The 21926-nt window shown below is 38.3% G+C and overlaps 1 protein-coding gene across 1 annotated transcript in view; it reads right to left on the reverse strand.

The window, feature by feature from the left end:
• abcc2 (ATP-binding cassette, sub-family C (CFTR/MRP), member 2) overlaps positions 1 to 20342 on the reverse strand; it is a 174423-nt gene extending 154081 nt beyond the window's left edge. The window contains exons 1-2 of the mRNA XM_039775026.1: positions 20253 to 20342; positions 7115 to 7288 (exon numbers count right to left, since the gene is read on the reverse strand). Of these exons, the coding sequence (XP_039630960.1) occupies positions 7115 to 7288; positions 20253 to 20294 (216 nt within the window). The 5' untranslated portion in view covers positions 20295 to 20342. The remainder of the gene's footprint in view (positions 1 to 7114; positions 7289 to 20252) is intronic.
• Between the last annotated feature and the right edge of the window lie 1584 nt (positions 20343 to 21926).

Below are 21926 nucleotides of genomic sequence, written 5' to 3' on the forward strand. Positions count from 1 at the left end.
TGTGGTGCAGTAAAGTGTTGCGTCAGCGGAGGCTTTCTGAGAGGAACAAAGGGAATGCACCCCACCTAGACAGCACTTTTGGCTGAGTAGCTTGAAGTGGGGTGGGGTTCGTTTGGAAGTGGCTAATCATAGCCACTTCTAAAGCCATGTTACACAGCAATGGTTTATAAGCCATCTGAGATTGACCTTTTCTATGATGACTTAAGCCAAAAATGAGTCCTGCTGTAATAGGAAAATGATGGAAAATGCAAATGGAGAATGAAAAATTAACCATATGAACTCCTATAAAATAGATGACTGCTATTCAGCCTCTTGTCTGTCATTAAATACACCCAAACCATGCATCACTGATCTGATAATTATGCAAATCTGTTTACAATTTAAAACTGATTAATGCTTTATTTAAAAATGGAAAAGCTTTAAAGCTTTATTCTTAAAATGAGAAAAGCTAAAGCATTTTTAGCAGTGGTCTATTTCAAAGTAGTACACCTTAAAAAAAGCACAGGTGTTTCAATGTGTCTACCCAATAAAAATCAGGTTCTTGGATTTTGATTTCTCATTCTGCAGAATATTTGAATAGTTACAGTATATATATACTGCTCAAAAAATTAAAGGAACACTTTTTAATCAGAGTATAGCATCAAGTCAATTAAACTTCTGGGGTTTTGATTTGGTCAGTTAAGTAGCAGAGGGGGTTGTTAATCAGTTTCAGCTGCTTTGCTGTTAATGAAATTAACAACAGGTGCACTAGAAGGACAACAATGAGAAGTCCCCAAAACAGGAATGGTTTAACAGGTGGAGGCCACTGACATTCCCCCCACCCCTCATCTTTTCTGACTGTTTTTTCACTAGTTTTGCATTTGGCTACAGTCAGTGTCACTACTGGTATCATGAGGTGATACCTGGACCCTACAGAGGTTGCACAGGTAGTCCAACTTCTCCAGGATGGCACATTAATATGTACCATTGCCAGAAGGTTTGCTATGTCTCCCATCACAGTCTCAAGTGGATGGAGGGGATTCCATGAGACAGGAAGTTACTCTAGGAGAGTTGGACATGGCCATAGAAGGTCCTTAACCTACCAGCAGGACTGGATTCTGCTCCTTTGGGCAAGGAGGAACAGGATGAGCACAGCCAGAGCCCTACAAAATGACCTCCAGCATTCCACTGGTGTGAATGTCTCTGACCAAACAATCAGACACAGACTTCATGAGGGTGATCTGAGGGCCCGAAGTCCACTAGTGGGCCCTATGCTCACTGCTCGGCTCAGGTTCACCCTGAGTACATGTGACATACATGAAAGGGTCTGGAGAAGCCATGGAGAATGTTATGCTGCCTGTAACATCGTTCAGCATGTCCGGTCTGGTGGTGTGTCAGTGATGGTCTGGTGAGGCATATCCATGGAAGGACGCACATACCTCTACAGGCTAGACAATGGCACCTTAACTGCCATTAGGTATCAGGATGAAATTCTTGGACTCATTGTCAGACCCTATGATGGTGCAGTGGGTACAGGATTCCTCCTGGTGCACGACAATGCCCGGCCACATGTGGCAAGAGTATGCAGGCAGTTCCTGGAGGATGAAGGAATTGATACCATTGACTGGCCCCCATGCCTACCTGACCAAAATCCAACAGACCACCTCTGGGACATTATGTGTCGGTCCATATATAAACATCTTCATGTGAAAGTGTGTGTTTGTCCGGCCCAGAAGTGAGAGGTGGAGTCAGGGTTAGGGCTCCACCTCCGAGGAAACAGAAAACTTGCTTAGTTGCTAATAACACAAGCGCGGCGAGCACGTCAGCAAAACAAAACCTCAGAAGAAAGACAAAGTCACTTAACCCCTAACATCGGCAAAACGGTATCCCTTTTAATTTTCCTCCCGCCGCTAAGACACAAGCGATGCAAGCATGCCGGCAAACAAATCCTCCTATGGGAGAGACACCCAAAGAAGTTCCTTTCCACTACCTGATATCTCTACATTTCAATTTTTTTCTGACAATTTCAGTAGTGTTTAGGGCCTCAGGCTTTTTACAGCACAAGCTTACACAGCTAGTATATATATACTATATCTGTATACATACATATGCTATATACATAACTGATTAAGTACATTATCATGAGAGAAAGGTGTCAGAACACACTGCATTGCAGCTTGCTCTGTATAGGGCTGCATAGTCACAGATTTGTCAGAATGCCCATGCTGACCCCTGTCCATTGCCGAAAGCTGCTACAATAGGCATGCGAGTGTCAGAACTGGACCATGGGGCAATGGAAAAGGGTGGCCTGGTCTGATGAATTACATTTACTTTTAGATCATGCAGACTGCTGGGTGCATGTGTATTGTTTACCTGAGGAAGAGATGGCTTCAGTACACACTATGGGAAAGCCAGCAGTATGATGCTCTGGGCAAAGTTCTGCTGGATAACCTTAGGTCATGGCCTTAATGTGGATGTCACTTTGACATGTACCACTTACCTAAACATTGTAATATACCACACACACCCCTTCATGGCCTTGGCATTTCCTGAGGGCCGTGGTCTCTTTCAGTAGGAAATTTTTGCTGCACTACAAAAATTGTTCATTAATGGTTTGAAGAACATGTTGATTTTGCCTCCAAATTCACCAGATCTCAATTTGATCAATAAATATATAGTGCTTTGGAAACATACAGTATATGCAGCATTTTAATTTATTAAAGTAAGATTTTTTCCAGGTGATCTACAAACCAGTGTACATCATAAAAAATTTTTTTTAGTCCTATCAGTAATTAGATACAATAAATTAAAAGTATAAAAAGTATTCATGCCCTGCATAAATATAAGGTTAACTTTGCTCAGATGCAGTGAATGACCTCCACACTTTGTTTTATGTGTAAGAAATAGATGTCTCGCTTGTCCTCAATTCATTTATCAGGATAAATGCCCCTCTCTAGCTAAGATCCTAACTGTATGGTAAAGAATTTCCACAAAGCAAACAATAATGCAGACAAAGGAGCATTCAAAACAAGTAAGGAATAACTTGATAGAGAAGCAGAGATACGAGGAAGGCCATCTCACTGGAACTGAACCTGTCTTAGAACTCAGTGCAGTCCCTCATATGGAAATGTAAAAAATATGAAACTACAGCCACAATGCCTAAGTCAGGGTACCCTTCTAAATTTAGTTGTCTAATAAGAATGGCACTTGTCAGATAGGCTACTAAGTCATAGAAAGCAGTGACTGTGAATGCAGAGAATGGTCATAATTCAGCAATCTTTAAGGCTGTACACAAATAAGGGCCTTTATGAAATAGTAGCCAGGAAGTGGCCCTGGCTGATAAAAGTATGTCTTAGACCATAAAGAATCTGCAAAATATCACTTGGAAGATACTACAAAGACGTAGTAGAAAGTGCATTGGATGTGAATACCTAAACTTAAGACAAAAGTGAATACACCAAATATCTATAAAAAATGTTAACCCCCCCTTGGACGATTTCACTTTTTAGTTTTATTCATTGAATCACAGTGGAATAAGTTTCACTTTTTTGCATCTGATCAAATAAAAAGTATTGATCACTAGCTGTGCTACCTGTCTAAGACAGGCTGAAAGCTAAATAATCAACGTAAACCTCAACTGTAAGTTCGGCTTTGCATCATTCAATGCATATGTCTCCATTATATACCATTTATTTATTGAATTTATAAGAGCAGTGTTGATGTTTATGATGTGCTATTTGTTGGAATTACTAAAAATGCCTGTGATGCACCATCTATTGGAATGACAAAGACATAGCAACCAGACTGACACACCATACATTTATCCTTTTATTAGGGTCAATAATAATTGATTGTATAAGTATTCACCCCCTTTATTATGACACACATAAATTATCACAGGTGTAGCCAACTGGTTTTAGAAGTTCCATGATTAATTCAATGGAGGTCACCTGTCTGGCAATTCAATGGACTGTAGTATAAATGTACATTACCTGGAAGGCCCAACTTGTGGTGAGTCAGTATCGTGGCTCATGGTACAAAAGAACACTCCAAGCAACTTCATGAAAAGTTGATTGAAAAGCTCAAGGCAACAAGAAAACATACAAGTCCCTGAATATCCAGTAAATCAATTATTAAGAAGTGAGAAGAGTATGGCACGGCTGTAAATCTGCTAGAGCAGGCCACAAAAACTGAGTGATCACACAAGAAGAAGACGAGTGAAGGAGACCACCTAGAGGCTAGCTGAGATTGTGTAAACTCGGAAGACAACAACTGTTGCTCTGGAGTTTCATGAGTCACATCTTTATGGAAAAGTGACAAAGACAAAGGCACTGCTACAAAAACACACATGGCAACTCAGCTAGAGTTTCTCAGAAGGCACATGGTAGACTCTGAAGTCAGCTGGAAGAAGGTTCTACGGTCTTATTAGACCAAAACTGAGACTAAACACCATAATTTTCACAAACCAAACACTGTACATTATCAAGATTACACAATCCAATTGCGAAGCATAGCTGTGGCAGGCCATGTGGATGTTTCACTGCAGCAGGACCTGGGAGGCTTGTGAGTGTAAGATGAATGCAGCAAAATACAGAAAAATTCTGGAGAAAAACCTGATGTGTTCAGCAAGAAATCTGCACTTCTGGAGAAGATTTATTTTCCAGAAAGGTAAAGCTACACAGAAGAGGCTTAAAACCAACAATGTTAATGCCCTGGAATGGCTGAGTCAGACCCAAGATCTCATTCCAAATGAGAATTTGTGGCTGGACTTGAAAAAGGCTGTTCACTCACAATCCCCAAGCAACCTGACAGATCTTGCAAAGAAAAATGGGGACAAATGGCAGTGTGCAGATGTGCGAATCTGACAGAGACCTGTGAAGCCAGACTCAAGGATTTCATGGTTGTGACTGGTTCATATGCTAAATACTGATTCAAAGTGGATGAATATTTATGCTGTCAGTTATTTAATGTTTTATATTTGTCATTAATTTAATCCTCTTTGCAGAGACACTGAAGAGCATGTTTATTTAGGTTATTGTCAAAAAGGCCAAATTAAATCCTTTGTCCATCCACCCATTATCCAACCTGCTATATCCTAGCTACAGGGTCACGGGGGGGTCTGCTGGAGCCAATCTCAGGGTGCCAGACCACCACAGAGCACACACACCAAGTACAATTTAGAATCTCCAATGCACCTAACCTGCATGTCTTTGGACTGTGGGAGGAAACCAGAGTACCCGGAGGAAACCCACGCAGACACGGGGAGAACCTGCAAACTCCACGCAGGGAGGACCCAGGAAGCAAACCCGGGTCTCCTAAATGCAAGGCAGCAACGCTACCCACTGCGCCACCATGCCACCCATAAATCCATTGTGGTTTAGTTTTTTTTTTAAATGTATTAACTGTTATTTTTATAACAGAACTGATAAAGTGAAATCAGAAGAAGGATGTGGCTTGCTTTCAAAGAATAAACAGAGTGACAGCATGATCTTAACTACCCTCTGTTCCAACCATCCCACCATTCCAAGTGTGGCCTCTCTTCATGGAATGAACAAAGCATGCAGATAACAACTCAAGGTCTGTGAATCCTCTTCTGAACATCACACTCTGAATGATCGTTAACAAGTAATGATGAATGACAGGAGTAATATGACTAATAATAAAATAAAGCCTAGATATGAAAGAATAATAATATTGGAGAGTCTTCAGTAGCAGCCATACCTCATGCTGCCAGTTGACGTACCACATGCACTTCAGAAGAGGTAATGCAAGATGCAAGATACCACCTGAAGCTCAGACAGTACTTAGATGAGAGATGAGCCACGAAAAGAGGTGTTGGCAAGGCAAGTAGGGGGTGCTTACCCTGTGGTCTGAATGTGATTCCTAAAGCCCTAGTGCAGTGACATGGGCACTGTGCTGTAAAAATAGCGTCATCCTTTAAATGAGATGTAAAACCGAAGTCATTGCCTCTCTGTGGTCATTAAAGATTACAGGGCATCCTTCATAAAGGATTGGGTGTATCTTGATGTCCAGGATAAATTGTCTCTGATTGGCTATCTAACAGCTAATGTGAGGTGAGTGTACTGGCACAGCAATGGATGTTGCTGGATGCTGGATGCTGCACATTAGTGGTGGTTGAAGTGGCTCCCCACTCACTTTGTAAAGCACTATGAGTACCATGAGAAGTGCTATATAAACGTAATGAATAATTATTATCAGGAAGCTGTACATTTTGATCCGCCTGGAGGCCAGCACAAGTACAGTGTTTTCTGACTGCATATACTTTATAAAAAGTATTCAATTTCATTAAGTTAAATTACACTTTAAACTAAACAGTTTAAATGCTGAGCAAAAAGAAATTCAAATTTAACACTGGTGGCTCACAAGTAAACCATATGCACTTTTAAAAAATGAATTTCTGTTTGAAGTATTGTCTCTTACAGGAAAGTTCTGCTCATGGTACAAACTCACTTCATGTATCCTGGAAGATGGAAGCATGCCAACAAAATATGTCCTCAAATCCTTATTTACACATCCAGGATGGCTATGGAGCTTATAATTACTTCTAGCATCTTAAAATTATATTAAGACATGAAAAGTCTCAGGCTGATTTTTTAAATTGAGTAATTAATGTAATGGTACTGATTTTCTTCCGGCTACATCAAAAGTAATTAATCTAAAAATGTAGAAATCCAATTACAGCACATCTGTGCACTTGATTGTGCAGGAAGTGAGAGTCCAAACTGAAGTGTGACCAGTTAATAAGATATTATGTAAGATTTTTTAGCCTTATGAGTAAAGAAGAAAGATGTCTGGAAATCAAACAAAATAATCACTGAGCCAAAAGCTAACAATGAGCTGTCACATCAAATTTATTAAATTGTTTTTAAAACAACAGTCTCATTTTCTTTGCTGCAGTGTTAGGTTGTTATGTTGTATTCAGTTAATTATTTTAGTATTTTGGTAGTTCCATTTAAACGTGAAACAAATTAAATGAAACTAAATTTAGATTTAATGAAATAAACTCAAATGAATGAATGGATTCAGCGCCTGTTGTTACTTGCTCGTACTCCAGTGTCTTCTAGAGTCCCAATGAGAGATGTGCAGGAAAAAGACAAAAGGCCCACTGAATTACCTGTTTGATGAGGTAGAGTGCAGATATATGTGACTTCTGGATTTTTTTCTTGAGCAGTGCAGAAATATGCCATGGAGAGGACAACCACAGGAAACCAAGGGGTATCCATACCAGTATTGTTTGCTCCACACACACCGGTAAGTCTGGGTCAGCACGTTGCAGATATGTGTCATTCTGGAAGAATTGAGGGAAAATATATTAGAAAAGTACTTGGCAACAATAGGAGTGAAGCAAACACTTATATGCAGTGAAACAGATCGATTACCAATCACATATTGTTCCATTAGATCCACAAATGATGCTGTCACCCCATTGTTTTGACTCCCATTGCCCAGCCAACCTATCTGGAAGGGTGGTCTCTCTCCAAATGACCTTTCCCAAGATTTCTTCCTTATTTTCTACAAGTCTTTTTTTTGGAAGTTTTTTCTTGTCCTCTTAGAAAGTCAACGCCTGTGTCAATAAACAGGGCCTGCTAAAATCAATTGAGGCATCCTTGTGTGATTTTGGGCTATACAAGAAATACATTTTTGTTGTTGTATCACCTTGATCCTACATACAGTACTGATCCACTTGGACAACAGTAGAAAGAATTGTATGTAAATGCTATTTATAGACTAGAGTTCAGCATGTAACACAATAAACCCATCTATGCTCATCACTAAACTCAGGGACCTGTGTCTGAACACTTTTAACTTTTTGACAAGAAGGTCCCAGGTGGTTTGAGTGGGTAGTCACACGTTATCATCACTCACTCTCAGCACAGGAGCTTCACATTTTTCTGTGGACTTTGGGAAGAAACAGCACAGGCACTACCACCCTTTCATAATTAACAGTGCTTGGATGGAGAGGGTGGACCGTTTCAAATACCTAGGTGTCCAAATCAAAAAGGACCTGACCTGATCCAAGCACATTGACACATGGGTGAAGAAGGCAAGACAACATATCTACATCCTCAGACACTTTAGGGAGTCTAGATTGCCCTTCCAGATACTAAGGAACTTCTACATATCCAACACTGAAAGCATCTTGGCAGGAAGTATTCGCGTCTTGTTTGGAAACAGCACACATTAGAACCACAAGGCTCTGCAAAGAGTGAGCAGTCAGCTGAACACATCACTGAGCAGACGGTCTCTTGCTTCCAGGACATCTACATCAAGCAACATTGGCCCAGGGCAAAGAAAATTATCAGAGATAGAAGCCCTCCTAGCAATGGCTTCTTCTCTGTGCTGCAGTCAGAGAAACGCTATGGCTACCTGAATAGGAGTTCAGAGAGACTGAGGAGGAACTTCGGTCCACAGTCCATCAACATCCTAAATGAGGACAGTGCCTAGGGCCACATGATACCCTATTGTTATTTCACTTATATCAGGTTATGTATTGATTTATTAATGCTTGCCAATATACATATTTATTTTTATTGATATTTATACAGTCAAATGTATTGTTTATTGGTTTTTGTATTCTTGTTCTAAAGCACACTCTTGGAGTTTTGTAACTAAACATTTAGCTACATATTGTACTGTTTATAATTGAATGTGACAAATGAATAAAATTTTATTTGATTTTCTTTGACTGCACTCCCCAAAACTTTTATTGTGAGATTTACTCAGCACATAATTAATTTGGCTAAACTATCTATAATTACTTCAAAGCATTCCAAAATACAAGTGATCTATGTAAAATTTAAAAATGCTTGCATTGTAGTCAGTTGCTCCTTGTATTATATTAATGTCACTGCTAATGATGAGTGAACCCCTTCAAAGTTTGTTTTGCTGTGAATTTGGAAAAATTGCAGAAACCTTCAGGAACTTTTCCAGACGTTTGTGAAATGCATTGAAATCAATGGGGAAAGAGGAATGAATGGATTATAGTGGTGCAATGGTCTTTTAAGTGTCCCTGAGGGTTAGGGAAGCCTGTTGGACCAATTATTATGGTGAACAATTTGACCTGAGCTGTGAGACAGCAGTCCTAACCATTGTGTCACTGCACCTCAGACAACAGAAGATGCAGATGAAACAATAACCACAAAGAAAATGCAATTAATAGTGTAAAACTAGCAGTAAGTACTGAGAACCAGAGCAAAAATACAAAGAAGAAAGCAATACTCACAAGACCCACCAAAATCCAACAGAGCACATTTGGAAAGAACTGCAAAGGGACTCATTTCTCAGTCTGCCTTTATAGGCCGTGGGGCTGTCCCTTAACATTGATGGCAGGGTGGCCCCTCCACTTGGGATCCCCCCACAAAATACAAGCAATATCCGAGAACAGAATAATATGCATAGAAACTAAACGGAATAAAATTAACAGAAAATATGTAATTAGAAAAATAATAAATGAACAGAACTATATTATAAGGAAATGATTGAAAGGAATGAAAAATAATGAAAAATGTACAAGGAAGGCATAAAAAATAAATGTAAAAACGAGGCAGGGTAAGCAAGATACCTACGGATGACCTTTCAGTTTGTTTAGGTTATGTTAGGAAATGACAATAAAGGTAAATCATCAATCAATCAACAATCGTTTCCATATATGCCACGGAAGTTGGAGGAACTGTTGTTGTTTTGTCCTAATTTCAACTGGATGTCTGCAACCTGATAAATCTGAAGTAAATAACAATTTGTAAACGTGTTACAACAGTTTTGATCAGAGAGTAAAGGATGAAATCAGAGTACTAGAAAAAACCTTATGCAGACGGGGGAAGATCAATAGAGATGGCAACATCCCAGGTATCTTTAGCATAAATAATAAGAACCACATTATGCTCTGGAAGGTTATGTAAATCCATTTAGAAACTTGTGAGGAATTAACAGTCAATCAGAAATAACTGCTTCTCCTATCAGCTTTGGTACTCATTCACACTGAATCTGCTAAATAGTGCAAACAAATATTCGGCAGTGTAAAGTAATGCATTACAAGTACTCTCTTAGAAATGTGTACTTCTTTTAAATGGGGCTGACACAATGATGCAGTGGTTAGCGTTGCTGTCTCATAATTTCAGGTTTTCAACCTCGTGCCCAGTCAGTGTCTGTGTGGAGTCTGCACATTCTCCCTGTGTCCATTTGGGTTTAGTATAAATATCTCCAAAGACATGAGCGTGAGGTTAGTTGTCAGTTTCAAACTGGCCCTGTGGATATGGGAGTGGGTGGGCCATGTGATGCACTAGCAGCCTGCGCAAGGCTGCCTGTGTCTTTACACCAGGTGTTTCTGGGATAGACTCACTAATGCTATGCTGTTATATTTTGTGACAGGTGCCTACTGTATGTAGGGGACACCTTAAGGGTTCTGATGATTTAAGAGATACCACTATAGGTTGGGAGGAGGTGCTGATGCTAAGAATGTCTCCCTTCTCATCCACAGCTCCAAGACATGTGCGGCAACTTTTGGACAAGAGGCTTCCTACATGACAGAGCTCCAGGAACTCAATAAGCTCAGGAAGAGCAGCGCTAGGGAGCGAAGCTTTCATTGGTGCTTAAGGATTATTTATAATTTTGCTGATTTTTCTTTTGCTTAATAAATGGGGATCACCAGGCTGATGCCCCAACTTTTCTTTTGGCATCCATCTTATCTCTATACCGCCACAATTTCTAAAGTGTTAATTAATGATTTCAGCTAAATTGATTATTTCATTTAAATATATTTTGTAACCTTTCCAGAAAAGGTTATTCTTATTGTGCTAAGAAGGTACACAAAGCTCAGTAATCATCCACCCATCCATCTATTTCCATCCACAACATCAAAACGTTTCAGAACTTTTGTGCTATTTGAATATGCACATTCATGCTGAATGATTTCTGAAAGGCCGCTTTTTGCATATTCACAATAAACTTTTCTCATATTGTTCAGATTATGCAGTTATATATTGTATTCTAGCTTAGCATCAACTACTACATCCTTTTGCTTTTTCAGCAGTTTTTCTAACAGTAAAATGAACCAGCTGATTGGCTGGCTGACTGGCTGAATAATAATATTAACAATAAAGTTTATTTATATAGCACCATCTATATGTTAAACTGCACCTGAAAGTGCTTCACAAGTAGGAAAAAGAGGAGAAAAGCATAAAACATTAGTCTTTACATTAAATAAATGCATTGATTAAAATATAGAATGTAAAAATAAAAATCTAACACATATAGTAATGCATAATAAAACAAAAATGTATTCATACAAGAATATAGAATAAAAAAGAAATGAAATAAAATAAAAAGTAAAATTATAATAAAACACAAAAAAGCCAATCTAAAATAATTACTCTTGAAAATGTTAATTGATTCAGTTTCTTTGGTCTCCTCTGACAGTGTGTCCCGAGTTTGAGAGCATAATAACTAAAAACTGCCTCGGCACTCTATTTACGTTTCACCCTTGGTACAGTCAAAAGTCTAGAGTTTGAGGATCTCCGGATTGGGGTTGTACAGTATCTTCTGTTTTCTTTGTTCTTGTTACTATTCTAGCGCAAATTTTTGAACTATTAGTAACTTATTAATCTTTGTTTTAGGCAAGCTGGTAAAATGGAATCACAGTAGTCAAGGCGACTAGTAATAAAAGCATGAATCAATATTTCAGCGTCATTCAGTGATAAAAAAAGGTCTGACCTTTGCTATATTTCTCCGATGATAAACTACTATCTTTGTAATATGCTGAATATGGTTTTAAAAATTTATTTCACAATCAAAAATTACACTGAGATTTCAAATTTTTTTGTTTATGCTTCCATACTTTCAAGCCTGATTATCTCTCAGTGCCTGGGGTTCCCATAACAGGTACTTCAGTTTTTTCTTTATTGTGTTTTAGGAAGTTGTTATAAATTAATTTAATTACAGTATGTAAGCACTGTTCAGCATTATTTATTACAACTAGAGAACTAGGCACATCCGATACATATAATTGAATATATAAAAGCATAAAAGTGAAAATCAACTAAAACATTTCTAATAATATTGCGTAGTGGAAGTAAATAAAGGGAGATCAATAATTCTGTCTTGCATTATTCTATAGCAAGTCCACAGAAAGGCGGTGACAAACAGTGAGGAGATTTTTCGGCCTTGATTAAATCTGAAGTCTTGTATTTGCTTAAGACATTGGCTATGTCATTATTTTAATGTTTATGCAAACAAAAATTGCAAGTGCTCCTAATTTTATTTGAGTTTTTTTTTCAGATTGTGCACTTCTTGAACATTTTCATCACACTTTAACATGCAGATATAATACTGATAACTGTAGTATTATCGTTACTACTATCATGATATCCCTAGTGTGCATATGGCAGCTGGATTAATTTTTAGAAAAGTTTCTTTCTTATTATATCTTTTCTCCTTTCCTTCAGATCAACCAGGAGTTCATATGTATAACAACTGTTCCACTGATATCAAAATTCATTGGACAACTAGACAGATACACCAATAGCCTGATGAAGGTTTTCCGTGCCAAAGGAGGATCTGCAGGACAGAAAATCCATGCCATAATGGCACCGTCAGCTACAGTAAGCATGCTTTTATGTAGTATTTGTGTGAGTCAAGCAATAAGCTTTTGAAGTTCTTGGAATGAATTAGGAGGAGAGAGAGAGAAAAAAGTCCTATCTCCTTGTCTAAAAGTTAAACAGATTTGCAGGCCTACCCTTATTTTCATGTAGCAAATATGTATATGTTTTTATGAATTTATATTACCAAATATTCACATTGTGATTCGTACACCTTTTATTGATCTTTGCTTTGAAGCAGTTTAATACACACAAAGGACAATTTCGCTCATGCGAAATTTAACATGCAATCAGAAATTGTATATTGTATTTGAGATTATATGACTATATCAAAGTCATTAGGATAACATGGTTAAAAATATGTCTTGGGAGTGGATCTGCCAAGTACAGCCCTGGGTAATATAAACTAAAAACATTACTTCATTGATTTATTTAACTTTAAATTCAGTATTAGTTTAACTAATTAAATTATATCAGTACATTGACAAATGTAATTTTATTGGGGATCTTTTTGGTATGCTTGTTTCAGAGTGAAGACATAAACATTAAATGGGACTGTGTCCTGAGGAGCTTAAGAGTCTACCTCAATGAAGACATGGAGACTCTTTTTAAAGAATACATGGTAAGTGTATGTCTGCCTGCTCTCTTTACTTTATATGTAAGTTATGCATATACATATATTTACATTATTTTAATTCTCTTAGACATCATAATTTAGCTTTGCCCATGTGTGTAGTGTGTACTGAAAGACTAAAAATGCAGCATTAGTTTGGAGTTTGATCAAACAAGTTAAATGAGATGCTTATGAGCTATAAATGTAAGAAATGGTTACACAGCACATTCTTCTTTGCTTATCCTCCAGGACTGTGACTGTGCAGATGCTGAGTTGGGGATTGCACAAACAACATCATTCGTGCAGCAGGTGCCGGTCCTGAAGAGGAGCCTGCAGATGTTGGTATTGCACTTGAAGGCTTGGAGGTTCAACAAAACCTATGCAGTGTCACCTTTGGATGTGTGATGCTTTTTGGACTGATTTATGCACTTAACTTAAACTATTCTAAGGACCTGAAGTGCACCTTTGAAGTATTTCAGAAAATCTTGATGGAACTGGACACAACCAAGCTTTCGTCAAAAGTCCAGGCACTGAAAATTAGGATGCTTCATTGATTGAGAGCAATAGGCCTGACACAATGATATTTATTTTTGTGTATCAAAGTAGATTGACTTGCTGCAAATTCGCTTAGTTTCACATAACTTTGTTCATGTGTTCATCACAGTTCTTGATTTATATTGTTAGAGGTGCTCAGAACTTTTAAAAATTGATGTCAGGGTTTCCTTTGAAACTCTTTTGTACTACAGTACAGTTTTTATTGTTGATCTTTTTGGATCTATCTGTCTAAGTTTTATACAGTTGTTAAGCACATTTCCTAAAGAGGTTTAATGATATTGCTGCTCAAAAGCTTGTTTACAATATATACTGTACTAGCAAAATACCCGCTTCTTTTAGATGTTCTTTAGCAAAGTCCAATCTAGCCTTTCTATTCTTGAGGCTTATGAGTGGCTTGCGCTATTAAGTAGAAAATTAATCCTTTTTAAACTGAGGGAAAATATACCAATAATTATTTGTTAAGGATCTCTTTGTATACCACATTGTGAGTTCGGCCCTTCGGTTGTAATATGACCAAGCTGTGCGCTGAGATTACTCTTGAGCATGTAACTTACAGTTGGCCATGTGAAAAGTAATCTTGTCTCAAATCTCACAGCCTGGATTGCTGCTGTCAAAATCAGTTTGAGTTTCATGGTTTGTTTCAATTACAACAGTAATTGCAGGACTTGTGTTGAAGTGACATTCGGCATCTGTCAAGCGTTGTAAGCATACAACTGGTTTCATCGATAACTTCACATCCAGCTTTTGAGAGTTTAAACATTCATAAACATCAAAGTTTCCACTATTGAAATCGTCACCTGTGAATCTAAGATGTTTAAGAGGCATTGGCAGTTGTCGAAAGGTGTAAAATATTTGGCCATTTTGGTACACTTGAAAGCGACAACCGAACAATTCAGCCGCAGCCATCAACTCACATGCAGAACCAAGGGCTAAAGCATTTCACTCTTATAGTGCTACTGTGTAGTATAATTATCTCCTGTACCATCATCAGTCCACACCTTGAACCTGTCCCAGTCATTCAATACATAAGACACAGTGTTCCTCCAGATATCAAGAGTGAGCCTGATATGGCTGTGCAATATGTAACAAAGAGAATGGAAAAGGCAGGTGCCACCTCCGCGCATGGAAACCACTCGGTAAGTGACAGTTTTTTGATTGATGGTGATCACCTCGATAGACATGTTAATGGGGGTACGGTTGGAACGATAAAGGAAATGGGTACCTGAACAATGTAAAGTAAGTCTAAAATACCTACATAATATCTATAATCGTAATAAACGAACAATAAAACAGCGGAGAAGCCGTGGATTTAATAAAAAGGCTGTAGTTATCAGCAGGGAGACGTGAATCCCGTGGCGAAGCAAGAAAGGGAATGTAGGGATCAGAGCGATGGACGACCTTATATAGGCAGGCAGCCAACAACGTGGGAGGCTTTGGGATGGGGGACCCAACGCCGCCTCACACGGTGACCGAGCTGCAGGCTATGGAAGTATGCTGTATAAGTACGTAAGTAGGATTCAGTTAGCATTGTGAACTCGTGTACCAAATTTCTTGAAGATGGGCCCATAAGTAACAAAGACCATTGGAAAGTTCAATATGGTGGTCAACAGTGGTGTCATACCACCGAAATAAGTACGTACATCGGTTTTGGTTAGTGCAGGGAATCCGCCTACCAAATTTTGTGAAGATAGGGCCATAAATAAGAAAGTTCAACATGGCGGACGTTGTCGACCGTTATGACCATTACGCGTAGAATTTCGAAATTAAACCTGCTTAATTGTTGTAAGTAAGCTGTAAGGAATAAGCCTGCCAAATTTCAGCCTTCTACCTACACGGGAAGTTGGAGAATTAGTTATGACTGAGTCAGTGAGTGAGTGAGTGAGTCAGTCAGTGAGGGCTTTGCCTTTTATTAGTATAGATATACTTTTGAATTATGTTAAAACCAATAATTAACTATTTTTGTGCTTAAAAATCTTTAAAAAATATATTTACATACAGTTTGTACGGTCTGGAACGGATTAATTGTATTTACATACAATCCTATGGGGAAATTACTTCGGGTCTTGACCAAATCGGGTTGCAACCAGAGTTTTGGAACAAATTACGGTTGTGACCCAAAGTTCCACTGTATATACAGTGATCCCTCGCTATATCGCGCTTCGACTTTCACGGTTTCACTCCATCGTGGATTTTAAATGTAAGCATATCTAAATATACAGTATATCACAGATTTTTCGTTGGTTCGCGGATTTCTGCGGACAATGAATCTTTTCATTTATGGTACATGCTTCCTCAGTTTGTTTGCCCAGTTGATTTCATACAAGGGACGCTATTGGCGGATGGCTTAGAAGCTACCCAATCAGAGCATGTATTACGTATTAAATAAAACTCCTCAATGATATACGATATGCTTCCCACGCGGTGCTTGATTGTTTGCTTTTCTCTGTCTTTCTCACTCTCTCTGCCTGACGGAGGGGGTGTGAGCAGAGGGGCTGTTTGCACAGAGAATACGGATGCTCCTCTAAAAAATGTCGCTTTATCGCGGTGCTTTGGTATACTTAAAAGCCGAAAAGCACGTATTGATTTTTTGATTGTTTGCTTTTCTCTCACTCTCTCTCTCTCTCTCTGACATTCTCTGCTCCTGACACGTATTCTTTGTAGAGGAAGATATGTTGGAATTCTTTTAATTGTGAGAAAGAATTGTCATCTCTGTCTTGTCATGGAGCACAGTTTAAACTTTTGACTAAAGGGTGTTATTTCATGTCAAGGGGGCTCTAATAATGCTCACACCCCAAACCTTTATGAGCGTGTTGTCTCAAGTTCTTCTTTTCACTATATACATATATATATATATATATATATATATATATATATATATATATATATATATATATATATATTTTTATTTATATATATATATATATATATATATATTGTGAGCGGAAGGGCTGATCGCACCCCAAATAGATACAGACGCCCCTGGGAAAACAACAAACCCTGAAACACTGACTACCACCCTCACATTGCTCCTTATCCTTGCACTATAATGCGTAATACAAGCCTCGCGCGGTACTCCGCCGACTTATAAGCCTTGCGCAGCGCCTGTCAGTTTTGGGAATTGATTGTTTGCTTTTATCTCTCTCTCTCTGCTCTTAGCGGAAGTGTCATCTCTGACTTGTCATGGAGCACGTTTAAGCTCATGTGTTTGCAGTGTTTGAATAAAAATCCTTCTTGTTTCTACGACCTCCTGTGTCTCTATGCAAATCTGTGACCCAAGCGTGACAATATATATATATATATACAGTTAGGTCCACAAATATTTGAACACAGACAACTTTTTTCTAATTTTGGTTCTGTACAGTACCACAATTAATTTTAAATAAAATAACTCAGATGCAGTTGAAGTGCAGACTTTCAGCTTTAATTCAATGGGGTGAACAAAAAGATTACATAAAAATGTGAGGCAACTAAAGCATTTTTTAACACAATCCCTTCATTTCAGGGGCTCAAAAGTAATTGGACAATTGACTCAAAGGCTGTTTCATGGGCAGGTGTGGCCAAGTCTATCGTTATTTCATTATCAATTAAGCAGATAAAAGGCCTGGAGTTGATTTGAGGTGTGGTGCTTGCATGTGGAAGATTTTGATGTGAACAGACAACATGCGGTCAAAGGAGCTCTCCATGCAGGTGAAAGAAGCCATCCTTAAGCTGCGAAAACAGAAAAAAACCCATCCGAGTAACTGCTACAATATTACGAGTGGCAAAATCTACAGTTTGGTACATCATGAGAAAGAAAGCAAGCACTGGTGAACTCAGCAATGCAAAAAGACCTGGACGTCTATGGAAGACAACAGTGGTGGATGATCGCAGAATCATTTCCATGGTGAAGAGAAACCCCTTCACAACAGCCAACGAAGTGAATAACACTCTCCAGTATCGACATCCAAGTCCACCATAAAGAGAAGACTGCATGAAAGTAAATACAGAGGGTGCATTGCAAGGTGCAAGCCACTCATAAGCCTCAAGAATAGAAAGTCTAGATTGGACTTTGCTAAAGAACATCTAAAAAAGCCAGCACAGTTCTGGAAAAATATTCTTTGGACAGATGAAACCAAGATCAACCTCTACCAGAATGATGGCAAGAAAAAAGTATGGAGAAGGCGTGGAACAGCTCATTATCCAAAGCATATCACATCATCTGTAACACACGGTGGAGGCAGTGTGATGGCTTGGGCGTGCATGGCTGCCAGTGGCACTGGGACACTAGTGTTTATTGATGATGCGACACAGGACAGAAGCAGCTGAATGAATTCTGAGGTGTTCAGAGACATACTGTCTGCTCAAATCCAGCTAAATGCAATCAAATTGACTGGGCAGCGTTTCATGATACAGATGGACAATGACCCAAAACATACAGCCAAAGCAACCCAGGAGTTTATTAAAGCAAAGAAGTGGAAAATTCTTGAATGTCCAAGTCAGTCACCTGGTCTTAACCCAATTGAGTGTGCATTTCACTTGTTGAAGACTAAACTTTGGACAGAAAGGCCCACAAACAAACAGCAACTGAAAGCCGCTGCAGTAACAGCCTGGCAGAGCATTAAAAAGGAGGAAACCCAGCATCTGGTGATGTCCATGAGTTCAAGACTTCACGCTGTCATTGCCAGCAAAGGGGTTTCAACCAAGTATTAGAAATTTTATTTCCAGTTATTTAATTTGACCAATTACTTTTGAGCCCCTGAAATGAAGAGATTGTGTTAAAAAATAATTTACTATTTATAAAAATAAATAAATAAATAAATAAATAAATATATATATATATATATATATATATATATATATATATATATATATATATATATGTTTTTATCTACACTACCCCAACGTTTTAAACCCCTGAAAACTGAGACTTTTGAAAACGTTCTCCAGAGCCACAGACTTCTGAAAACACAGCCTCAGTGTTGAGGTGTGGACAGGCGAGAATGTTTCAAAGACTCTTAATTGTACTCTGATTTTTTCTTCTTTATTATATGGCTGTTCCCAGATTGGATCCTGCTCATTACAATGTTTCATTCTCTGATTAGTCACCCTAATTATAAGAAAAGCATATTCCAACATAGCAGACATAGAAAAGTCGCCTACCATTTGGCTTATTGTGTTGGTTACTTCTATGTATCTAAACTGAATTTTGTACAGTTGTGAACTCTGCACAAAATCAAAAGATTTACCAGTCAGTACAGTTTTGTGAAAAAATCCCGTAGCTGGAGTGGAGGTATTACTGTCCCTTAAAGGATGTTTCCACTGATGTGCACATTGTAGGCAAAAGTCATATGTATTCTTGGTCATTTTAATGTATACGGATATACTTTCATATACAATATGAAAATGCTAGTGTGGTGAGGTCATTTTGGATTAAAAACATTATTTTTTTAATTAAAACATAGCAGATGTAGCCTAATATAAATGGAGGTCAGCACTTTCTGTTCATTAAGTAACTCTTGAACAATGGCCAGCTGTTGACAAGGAAGAACAGTAAACAAAACCTCCAGTCAACAGCAACCTTCAAGAAAATAAACTTATGGAGCTATCACATCTGGTGATAATGCAAAGATAGAGCCAAAGTCTGATACAGTGAGCGTCCTGGAGACTTCAACCAGACGGTTGCCCTCCTGGTTATTCTAATGTAAAAGTTTGTGCTAGACAATACAATATGAAGGTTAAATCCTTGCATCCATGAGTTCCAAGGCTCCCATTAGCTGGAGTAGCCCAATTCAGGGTTATGGATGGCTGGAGCCTGTACTGGCAGCACTGGACACAAGACTGGAAACAGCCCTGGACAGGACGCCATCAACACTGATCAACTGAAAACACCAATTATCCTAACCTGCATGTCTTTGGGGACATACAAGAAAAACTGGATAGACATGTGGAGATCATACAAACTCCACACAGACATCAGCTGAGCACATGATTCAAAACTAGGATGCTGAACATTGTGACACCATGCCATCCAATATGAGTTTATTAGAATTTAATACATTACCAGGGTTTAGAGCCTCTGTACCTTTGAGATACGTAAGTCTTGAAAAGTGTCAAAATTTTAAAAAGCTGCTCAGTATCCATCCATCCGTGCATGCACTTTCTGTTCTGCTTATTCTGTTCTGACTTACAGGTTGCTTACTATCACACTTTATTTTGGTCAATAATCAAACTGTTTCAGAACATTTTAGCCAACATCAGGCAACTTAAAACAATCATTTTTATGGAAATTATAGATTTCACATATTCTGGGCACACCTGCTCATTTTGACTGATATTAAATTCATTTCAACACTGCCTCTTTAACATCTGCTATCTTTTCACTGAAAAAGAAAGTTTTCTTAGTCTGCAGTTGACATTTCTACTTGTTTCTTAGAATTACAGAACAAGCTGCACATTTTTAAAGTTTTCGATTACATCATCATTCTGGTCATATAAAGTGTAGTTGCTCTTACCCAAAACGTCGAGCCACAGAATTCAGTAAGCCTGTTGCCCATAGCTGCTCAGCGGAATGTGTGGTGCCAGAAACTGATGGCATTTGAAGCGCCACCCCCCTAAATGCCCCACACACACAAACACACACACACACAGCTGTTACCTCACAATGTTAAATAAATCTGCACAGTGGATCGGAGGGCACACAGTGACTCATCAGATCAAAGGACACCCATGGAACCTCCCCTTACAAAGGAGGTGAGAAGAAAAAAAATAAAAAGATCAATTAGTCGACAACCTGAAATGGACAGGTAAGCTTAATCTTTAATCATGTTTTGTTATCCTCAGGAAACTTCTCCAGCCTGTCAAGTTATTTCAAGTGAGTAATGCATTGAAAGCACTCGGTGAAAGGACACTCAGTATAAGGCAATGAAGAAATATGGCTCAGTATAACGTCTAAAGTTCATCTCAGTGATGTACTGCTTTGTCCTGCCTGATTTTGAATATGTATAATGTGTAATGAACTAGCATGATTTATACTTTATCGTTAAATACATTTTTATATTTATTGCATGAATGTATAATTGCAAGCACAACAGAGCTCCAGGAAATTACAGTGACAACAACCTTGATTCATAAAGCACATTTTTATACAACATGTGTAGCTCAAAATGCTCTGCTATAATAAAGGAGTTACAAGAGAATGTTAAAACTGAATGGTAATTTATAACAGTGTGTCCATGAAAGCAGAGAATCAAAATGCCCAGCTTAGTAACAAAAACTATGGTCAAGTGGCCAGGCAAGAGAAGAAAATAATGATGGAGAAAGGCCAAAAGACAGCCCAGCGCCCTGTGGGCATTCTGCTGTGCATGAATGTGTCACCATTATCATTATGCCAGGAGTAGCACCACCACATAATAATAGAAAAAAAGAAACCACACAAAAGTAGTGATTAGTGTCCAGCCTGTAGGACAGCAAATAAAGTTGCATTTTATGAAAATAAGCAGTTTTCAACTTCACAAAGTATGAAGGAATGCTAGTGATGGTAGAAATGTACAGATGAACAGAACCCCAAATCAAAGAGGTGGGCTTTTAGTAGTTTGTTGATGTGTTCAACTGCATTGGCCCTGCATATCACTAAATGAAATGTATTTCAGGTTTTAGATGCAAATGAAATGAAATAGAAAGCCACCTTTCTAGTTCTTTTATTCTTCACTCTATAGCAAACTGGTGTTAGCGGATCTAAGATTATGTGTAGAAATGTAGGAGGACAAGCACTCTGAAATGTATAAAGGTGTTAGCTTGTTCACTACCTTATGTGCAAATAAATGTATTTTAAAATCAGTCTTAAAGGACACAGGCAGCCAGCATAATGATACCAGAAGTGGTAAGACGTGCTCAGATTGTCTTATTTGCTGCTACATTTTGAACCAACCAATTACAACCAATTTTTTGTAATTCTGATAGGAATGCATTACAGTAATCTAGACAGCTAAATACAAACAAAAGTGTGTATTAACTCTTCGCCATCTTGCAGTGGGATCAGAGATCTGATTTGTGCAATGTTGCTTCCATGCACAGTAGTGTGGTTAGTAATATGGTTGTGTGTGATTTGAAGTTTATCTCTGATTCTAAAACGATTCAGTAATTCTTTACTTCTGGCCTTATTTGTAAAGGCAGATGGCCTAGTTTAT

The sequence above is a fragment of the Polypterus senegalus genome, chromosome 1 (assembly GCF_016835505.1).
Source record: "Polypterus senegalus isolate Bchr_013 chromosome 1, ASM1683550v1, whole genome shotgun sequence".
Lineage (NCBI taxonomy): Eukaryota > Metazoa > Chordata > Cladistia > Polypteriformes > Polypteridae > Polypterus > Polypterus senegalus.